This window comes from Mytilus trossulus, chromosome 7, assembly GCF_036588685.1.
Source record: "Mytilus trossulus isolate FHL-02 chromosome 7, PNRI_Mtr1.1.1.hap1, whole genome shotgun sequence".
NCBI lineage: Eukaryota > Metazoa > Mollusca > Bivalvia > Mytilida > Mytilidae > Mytilus > Mytilus trossulus.
This window is the reverse complement of record NC_086379.1, coordinates 60,271,018-60,281,046: the sequence shown is the minus strand read 5'-3', so window position 1 is coordinate 60,281,046 and position 10,029 is coordinate 60,271,018. Positions and strand designations below refer to the sequence as shown.

Sequence of the window (10,029 nt, the reverse complement as noted above, 5' to 3'; positions counted from 1 at the left end):
GTTGATGAGGATGAGATAGGCAATAGCAGCTAGAGTCCTGAAAAAAACAGACTCATACCTACATATTATATTGAATGGAGAGGCAAACATTTTTCCAATGTTTAAATTTACAAACTCAAATGCAACACAATCGTTTGTGAAAGAAAGATAATAATGACTTTGGAGAGTCATAGAAAATGTATAAACGTTACTTATCTTAAAAAGTAAACATTAACTAGTTATTCACAAAAAAACAACAAATTACGTTTAGCCTACAGATTAGGCAGTGTATTAAAAATTAATCTGCAATATATGTGGTATATGTTAAACAGTGACAATGTTTTATTTTAAATGTTGATCTTCGAGCGTCACTGATGGGTCTTTTGTGGTAGAAACGCGCGTCTGGCGTATACCAAATTTAGTCCTGGTATCTATGAAAGGTTTATATTCAATAGCAATTCATACTTTTAGAATTTATACTTTTTTAAATCTAAACATTGAAACGGCACATAACATGCAGTTGATTACATGTATTTATAATAAAATCACTAGACATAGCTAGAAAAAAAAATTGAATTTAGATATGGTCACTTATTATTACAGATGGGTTTTTAAACATACTATAATATTCAATTAAAGATACAAAGTACTGAGTAGCACCAAACAAACCCACACTATGTGCACATTCCTATCAATGTTCTTTACCTTTTTTGCATTTACTGATAACAAACCTTAATGACAAAGTGTGTAGCAGTTACATGTTCGGAACAATGTCGTAAGCAGTCTTCAGCTGTTTTTACACTTATCCCCGAATTCAAATGGGAAAGACTTCTGCCACATCCTATCAATTAAAGAATTAAAGTAGTTCCTCGAGTGACTAACTATGTTTCTTTTCTCTAATTAGCAATGTAAACCAATATACAGTGCAACCTGCCTTATCCTACACCCTTCTTAATTCGACACTTTTTTTTTGTCTCTAAGTGCGTCGGATAATACCGGTTTCTCTGTACTCGGAAGGGAACAATAAAATCAGTTAAAAGTTATAGAGTGCTGATTTTTTTTATCCGGGGAAGCTACTGAACCGAAGGTTCTTGAAGTTGAACTAGATAATAATTTGAATATTTTATGGACAAACAGACAAACAATAGCACACACGACTCAACATAGAAAACTAAATAAGCGTCAATTAGTTACTGCAGTATACTGAACAATTACTCCTCTGTGTAGCATGTTTTACGTTTGTGTTCCCTATTATAAATATTATGTATGGTATGCTAAAGTAATAAATTTATGTATGGTATGCTAAAGTAATAAATTTATGTATGGTTTGCCAAAGTATGGTATGCCAAAGTAATAAATTTATATTAATGGACAGTTCCTAAGTTAAACACGAAGATAAGCCGACAACGTACCTTTGTTTGTACATACTTTTGTGAGGTATATAATTCTCAAATATCAGATACTAACAAAACAGTAAACCCTCCAAATATTCATTTTTGTCAAAAGATATGTTTCGTATATGGATTACCTGAGTGCTCATTTATTCTAATTATTTTACAAGATACATGTAGTAGAGTAGAACGATTTACATATACAGACAATATTATCAAAAATTTGTTTGTGTTAAATCAATTAATTTATGTTTTCAAAATAATCATTCTGAAATTGTATTAATGGTAGATTTACAACACAATGTATTTGTAAAATATAAGTCACAAGTCTTATAAAATAAATAAAAAGGGGAGAAATATTTTTCGGAAGCTATCTTTTATTTGCATTACGGGACGCTCTTAATGGTTATTGTACTGTTAAAGATTGGAAACACTGATTTTCCCGGAATATAAACTTATTTGGACCGATGTGTACTACTGAATTAATAAAAAGTGTCATTTATATGAATCGGGTGTTTTAAATCTAAAATGTTCTCCATTCCCGGTTCAACATATGTATGTTAGGTCCACTACTTCTACAATTTGGACACGTGACGTACCTATAAACGCAGCCCATCTTGTGTGTTTAACCACTGTTCCTGTCCAAGCCTTTTCTACTCCCTTATACACCACATAGTCTGATGATCTATTAAATACGTCATCAGTGTTTATCATTTCTATCCCTGGAAGTGTGCACACCTGGGAACCTGTAGTCCAGCTGCTTTCTGGGAGTCCGATGAAGAATGAACATCCTGCCAATGAACAGGATGATCAAGTCTACATCAATTTGCATTGACACAAAAAGTAATAAATACCATACATTGATATAAATGCATTTAAATAAACAAAAGTAACTGATTTGAAAGTTTGTTAAGATTAAATAGGATTACATTTTTATTTCAAAATAAATGAGATACCTTTACTGGTTTTATCACCTTTGTTGTGTAGAATTTGAGCAGCATCTATATTTTACTTTCGTCGTTGTTAAAATTCGAAGGGCTCAAATATAAATTAGAGCTGGAACTGCTACTCTCTTGGAGCAACAAGCTGCTTGGTGAGATTCCAGATGTTTTATAATTTATATACTATTTTGTGTTATGTGGACATTTCTCATTTGTTTTTGGTCACTCTGGAAGAATGGGAAGAAAAAACCCACGGCCACTAACAGCAAGATTATAAAAAAAAATTGGTAAATGTCAATGATATTGTATCTTTTTACATGAAAAGTAATTTAAAAAATAACTTACCTGAAAATGAGATGAAAATGAACAAAATATACACCTGCATAATATCATTCATTTCTATTTCATAAATATCTATATTATGATTAAATGTATTTTAATTATGTCCTTATATCACTTCATATTTGACCTCATTGTGCCGGAAAAAAGCAATTTCGACTAAATTTGGCCATGTAAGTATTCACGACCCTAATGTTGAGTGACAACAAAGGGGATTTGATTTTTTTTTGTACAATCCGTAATGTTTAAGGTTTCTTTTAGTCATTAATTTCTCAATTAGTCCTTTTTGGTACATATATTTTATCATTTATATATCGTTTCAAACATAGCTAACTACGAGTTGATTGCTGTTGTCTGTGTTGAACTGTTATCAATATTGAATAGTTTTCAAGAACTTACATGATTCAAGTAATAAATTGCAATCGTTCAACCTTCAGTATTTACATATAGAGATTAATTGAGACGAGTCTCTGAAGGATAATTTAATCGAAAGATTCAAACGGTGTTAAGATCCCTACACAAGGACAATTACTTCCTAATAATAATATCACTAGATAAACCTAAGTTAGTAAGTGCTGTTATCACAAATATTCGTGAGAACCTGAAAATCTTGAGTGACACTTCTTAAACTAGTTAATTGTCTTCAATTCTTGATCAATTCCTCTAGATGGTCATTTTTTAATAATTTCAATCTAAAACCTTTGAGAAATGTTAAATTCAGTTAGCTCAACATTATTTAACAGTAACACTCTCCTTCCTAATCGTTAAGAGTTTTAATATTTTAAACAAAACCTAAACTTTGATTTTTAAAAAAAAAAAAAGGATTTTCTTTATCCCGGGCACAGATTACCTAAGCCGGATTTGGAATTTTGAATCCTCAATGGTCTTCATTTTTTTACTTGTTTGGCTTTAAAAAGATTGTGATATGAGCGTCACTGATGAGTCTTATGTAGACGAAATGCGCGTCTTGCGTACAATATTATAATCCTGGTACCTTTGATAACTATTGCGATTTCAAATATGTGAATTTCTGTTTGTCGGTAAGTGTGGGATAATAGTGTACAAATGATTCGAGCGAATCTCATAAAGTTTGCCACATGAGTGTTTCTCCTGTAAATGTAGGTAAAGTGAGTTTCGGAAGTTGGTGATTTTAAAGATTATAAAAAGCTCTTATTTGGTATGAAACTCTTGACAAAGACATCAACTATCAGGAGCTGGATATGGTAAGTATAACTTTTGATTACACAACACTCTCTTTATTCTAACAACCTTTCATTTTAGCAATTTGTTAAAAATTCAAACTGCAATTTGGTAAACTGTTTTAACAATTGATAAATGTGATACCACGAGGGTTACTTGATGAGATCAACCGGAAATTAGTTCGACACAATCCGGTATACATTGACCATTCTAATTAATTTAATCTATATGGTTACTCATAAACATTGTAATAAGATTTTTGCATGTTCTATTTTTGGTACCAAAATTATCTTTATCAAAGAATTAAAAACAAACTAGATATCATTGTTATATCCAGAAGTACATTCATGGTTCGACGAATGGTTGGTTCCTATTCGGGATAGTTGTTTCCTTTACATGGACATCATTATACAATTTTTACCTGCAGAGAAGGCGAATATTAAAACTTGTAAACCCGAAGGAAGGGTGAATCTACGGGGGCTAAACTCGAGTGAACAGTTTTGCTTATTCACCGACTAAATGAAATATAACTGTTTTATTATACCGAACAATGTACAATATAGTTCAAGGGGAGTAACTTTAACCCAAGTTGACAGTTTTGCATATTCACCGACTCAATGGGATAAAACCGCGTTATTGTACCGAACAAACAGTTGAGTGTGCAATAATGCCTTGCCGTTCCAGTAAAATTAAATAAAAAAACATCGAAATTAAACTACGAAACCTTATTCTGGATCTGCCTATCAAATAATTACGTTATATAATGTAAGACATGTGTATAGTTTTTATTCAATTAAATCCTTATTTGTGTTCTGTAAAATGACTTGCCAAAGTTTTTCCTACCCTACATAACTAACTAGATTAAACAATGATAATTTGATAAATCTAATAAATCGAAGTTTATATAATTTAGAAATATTTATAACACTATATTGGCATCGTACATGTTTTCATCTGACTGTTTATGACGTTATAGATGATAGTTCATGCAACGATATTACAACAACTGTTTAACCATTACATTTAATATACAAGTACGTATTTCCGCCCAAGGCGACGCCACTGACAATACGACGTCCACAATAGACATGTAAAATAGTTGGAAGATTAGGTTCCCGCGATAATCTCAACATACTTGGGCCGCGAAAAAGTAAAAATTATCACAATTTTCTAAAAAAAAACTCAATTGTCTATTGATAAATAATAAGACTTTGCAATTGCATTATCTCTCACGTTGTGTTTTTCTTTCTAATACTGAGCAAATCATATAAAAACGGAAATTACATTTAGCGATTAAATTCAATTAAAGTCTCTCATGAAAATTCAACTTTGCACTAAATAAAGGCAACAGTAGTATACCGCTGTTCAAAACTCATAAATCCATGGACAAAAAACAAAATCGGGGTAACAAACTCAAACCGAGAGAAACGCATTAAATATAAGAGGAGAACAACGACACAACAGCAAAACGCAACTCATGCTGTTAGGCTACCAGACTGGTAGAATCCTCGGAGACAGATTGTCCACCAGCAGAGATTCCGGTCCGGTGGTGATAAATAAAGGCAACAGTAGTATACCGCTGTTCAAAACTCATAAATCCATGGACAAAAAACAAAATCGGGGTAACTAAACGTGTAATTGTTTATGTTCATCGATAACATCACTGATAAATCCACGTCTTTATGGTCTCTCGGGCCATTAGGTTAGCTTTTCGTTTCGGTCTGTTCTCCATATGTTCCTGCTCATCAATTAGAACGTTTTAATTGTTTTTCATCGTTTGTTTTACTTCCAACGGATATAATTTTGCGATCGGTCATGTAGTTTCTCCTGTGCTGGTCATTATTCGTGCTGATCTTACAAGTCCATCATTACCTCTGGCTAGTTCGGTTACGGTCCCAATTTTCCAGTTTATCCTCGGATATTCGTTGTGAATTTGTACGATGTCTCCTGTATTTATTAATTGTTATTTTTTCCGATTGTCCTATGAAATGCACGTAAACACGTAAGGTATTCGGATTTCCATCTTTTCCAGAAATGTTGAATCAATTGCGTTTTTCTTTGTACACTTTTATTAATATCTTTATGTCCCATGTAAGTTGGGTCTAGGATATTATCAATTTCTGATTGCGGGTACGGTAATGGCGAAATGCGCCTTCCGTATAATAGATGAGACGGCGTTAAAGCTTCATAGTCTTTGATATCGGATGATGGATATGTAAGCGGTCTGTCATTTAAGATAGTTTCTATTTCCGTAACAACTGTTTGTAATATTTCCATGTTTACTTGGGATCGTCAAAGCACTTTCTTCAAACTTGTTTTCGTCACTGCAATCAAGCGCTCCAAGAATCCACCATACCAATGTGCACGTTTCGTTATAAATCTCCACTTTACACCGTTTGTTGATAAAGTATCTTTCACTATATCCGATTCAAATAATCTTTTTATTTTTGCAGATCCTGCAATAAATGTAGTTGCAATGACAGATATGATAATTTTAGGCAAAGATTTACGGCTAACAAAGGGTCGAAATGCCTGCATAAATGAATGTTCGCTTCAGTTTGGAACTTCGATGTGTACTGCTCTTGTCGATGCGCATGTAAATAAACATATATTGTAAATTCATTTACTTTCGTTGGTACCAATTTTCGTGGATTATGGAAAACTTGCAAGTTCGTGGATACTTAGTATTTAATTTCGTGGTTTTGCCAAAGTCTTCATACAAGCCTATAGAAAATTTGTTATTCGTTGAACATTTAATTTTATGGTTCGCCAGTACCTACGAAAGCCACGAAAATTGGTATGCCACGAATATTAATAAATCAACAGTATACGCTTCCCTTAAGGGCATACGATACAGTTACAGGGGAGGTAATGACGTTGCTAACGTAAAATGTTATTTTCGCGACGTCAAACTGTGACATATCGGGAAAAGATGCATTTTTCGACTGATTTTTATTAATCAAATTGATTTAATTTGAAAACAAGTTCATGGACCCCTATTTTTCAAAACTGCAATTTGTTTCATTTTGCAGGGAGATTATGTGACCCAAATTTTATAAAACTGCAAATAGAGGTTTTTTTAAATATTGATAAACATGCAGCAAAACATGACGTATTTTCCTCAATTCATTAACATTTGATAAATTAGAGTTATTTCTGAATAAAAAATACATAATTATTATAGTATATACAAAATTTCGACCCCATTTTACTCAAAAAGTAGCACATGCAGGTATATTTTTTTTTATCACATATTTGATTTAATCAGGTAAAAAATAGCCTATATGCAAATTTTCACGAACTTGTAAATACAGAATCAAAACTGTATCGTATGCCCTTAAAGTTCCTTCCGAGTCCTTTATGTATAAAGCACCGGTATAAACGACACCTGTGACGGTAAATGGCAAAGTTTCCTGTACTCTGATTTTCGGTAGGGGTGGCGGATCCGGTTTGTTGTAAGATTTCCCCATAACTTTGCGGCAAGTTACACATTTGTTTAATAACTTAACAAATTGTCGAAGTGTCTGTACCCAATACGATTGTCGTACATAAGTTAGCGTAGCATTTAGTCCAGAATGGAGTGAACGTTCGTGTGCGTCTATCTCTATCAGTTTTGTAAATGGATGAATTACAGGTATAAGATATGGAAATTTAGTATTCTCTGAAATCGGTGCATTGTGAATTTTTCCGTTGCATCTCACAAGGTCATCGTCATCTATAAAGAGTCGTAATTGTCTTATTCTTGGATATTTTATTGTGTTTTTATTTCGAGTGTCCTGTAAACTTTTTATTTTGGCGGAGTATGAAGATTTTTTGCAATCTAATATATATAAACGCACCGCGATATTAATATCATTTGTCGTTAAGGTTCCACTTTTTCTCAGATGTTTGGTATATCGGCAATTAGATATGACGATGAACGTAAGCGGTTACTCGAATCCATTTCCTGAAAGTCCCATATTTTGAAATGTCTATAATGTTACTAATACCATAGTAATCAGTATGAACGTCATTGTTTTGAAATTCCTCGTCGTCGTTTTCTCCTGTAGTTGTCAATACTGTTTTACTTGTAGGAGATAATTCTGGCGATTTTGTTCGATTCGTTTTCCAATTTGGTCCTGTTTTCCAAACGACACTATTGATGTATTGATCGGCGTAAATACCTCGTGTTAAGATATCTGCTGGATTGTATTCTGTAGGACAATATCTTCATTCATGTTGATTTATAGAATCTGTAATTTCTCGCACTCGATTTGCAATAAATCGTTTTAACGGTTTCGATGATTTTAGCCAGAGTAATACTATGCAGCTATCCGACCAGAAAACCACGTTTTTACATTCAAAAGTCGATTTTACATGTGACGCTTGTCTAGTTCCAATAACAGCGGCCATACGTTCTAATTGCGGTAATGTTATGTTTGTCACTGGCGCCACTCTGCTTTTTGCCATCACTAACGTAGTTTCGGTTCCGTTGTTCAGATATGCAGTCGCTCCATACGCTTTTGGACTCGCATTGTCAAATACGTGTAGTTCACATTGTGTCGAAGTAGAATAACCGGAGAAATAATATCTGGGAAATACGATTTGTGTGGCTTCCTCCAAGTCGCTTGCTACATCAATCCAAGTACAAATGTAGCCTTCAAGTTTTCTGGAACTGGTTCATCCCAATCAACTTTACTTTTCCATAGATCCTGTATAAGCATATTTGCTCGTATTGTTACGGGGCTAAGTATTCCAAGTAGATCGTATATTTTTTTAAGAATCTTTTAAAATCTCCCTTTTTGTTACAATGTCTCGTAGTTGAATCTCACATTTTTGGTACATCAGATCATTGGATTTGCTATTCCATTACATACCAAGTACTTTTTTGTTGATGTCATTATCTAGTACATTTTTTGTCTTGGCTAGTGTGCGTTTATTTTCACTGTTCGATGTCCATGATCGTATGTTGAATCCGGCTTCCTTAATCATTGTTCTCGCTTCCGTATAATACGTAATAGCGTCATCCTCGCTCTGTAAACTTGTCAGAATGTTGTCCACGTACAAGTCTCTTTCCATCAATGTAGCTATTGTACTGTTGTAACGTTGTAAATGTTTCAGTATCATGGCGTTTAGCATAAACGGCGAACAAGTCGCTCCGTAAAGGACGGATTTGAACCTGTAAGTCTGTAGATTACTTGAAGGGTCGGATGGGTTACTGAGCCACAAGAAACGTGTAACGTCTCGGTCATCGTCGTTTAATCCATCATGTAAAAAGGCCTTTTCAATCTCCATTGTTATGGTGACAGGGTTGGCTCTAAATCTCTTTAAAATTTTTGTCAGGTCGTTTAGTTTCGTCGATGTCGCCATGAGACAGTCATTCAAACTAAGCAAATTAGGCGACTTGCGGCAACTGCAGTCATAAACGATTCGGATAGGCGTAGTGCTTGATTCCTTCTGTACTGGATGATGAGGAATATAGTGTATTATTCCTTGAGTTTCAGCTGTTTCATCCACTCTCTCTATGAACTCCCTTCGTTCCTGTTCTTGTATAATGTTCCCGTACTTCTTTAACATATCAGGTTTTTGGGTAAGTCTTTTCATGACGTGTTCTGTCCTTCTCTTCGTGACTGCTAAATTTGTAGGCAATTCATCATGATCCCGTTTCCATGGTAACCTAGCGAAATATTCATTTTCTCTGAATTCAATTGATCTGTCCTGATATGCTTTAATGTAGGCATCGTCGTCTTCGTCTAACTCCTTACTATTAATGCATTTTGATTCTAAATTCCAAAATCTCTCTAAATTGTATTCTTCATCTCTGTATGATATCAAAACAATAAACATGCTAGTTTTAGACGTATTAGTTTTCTTACTGTATGTAGGTCCCGAAAGCAAATATCCGATCTTGGATTTCACGGCGGTCGGACAGTTTCCCCGTACAATATGGTCTTCTACAATGTCCCAGTAGTGATCTGCACCTACAAGCAAGGATATCTCAAATGAATCTTGCTGCGTCATCGTGTGTGCTAGCCTAAAACCACGTTAATAACCGTTCTGTGTATCAATATTACGTATGTGATTCTGTAGAGGCCTGGCGATCATCGGTACTATCAGAACTTTGATTGGCAAAACGTGTCCTGCGTCGGTTTTCAGATATATTGTTGTCTTTTCTAAGTGTCTCGTGTTTGTCTCTTCAT

The 10,029-nt window shown here is 34.1% G+C and overlaps 1 protein-coding gene across 1 annotated transcript; it reads right to left on the bottom strand.

Annotated features, from left to right (window-relative positions):
* Positions 1 to 8,698: 8,698 nt before the first annotated feature.
* LOC134726564 (uncharacterized) lies at positions 8,699 to 9,850 on the bottom strand. Its single transcript, XM_063590971.1, has one exon. It carries the CDS (start codon positions 9,848 to 9,850, stop codon positions 8,699 to 8,701), a length of 1,152 nt encoding a protein of 383 aa, XP_063447041.1.
* Positions 9,851 to 10,029: the final 179 nt, after the last annotated feature.

Excerpts from the sequence above, each read along its gene's own strand:
- LOC134726564 (XM_063590971.1), bottom strand. The coding sequence starts at position 9,850 with ATGACGCAGCAAGATTCATTTGAGATATCCTTGCTTGTAGGTGCAGAT.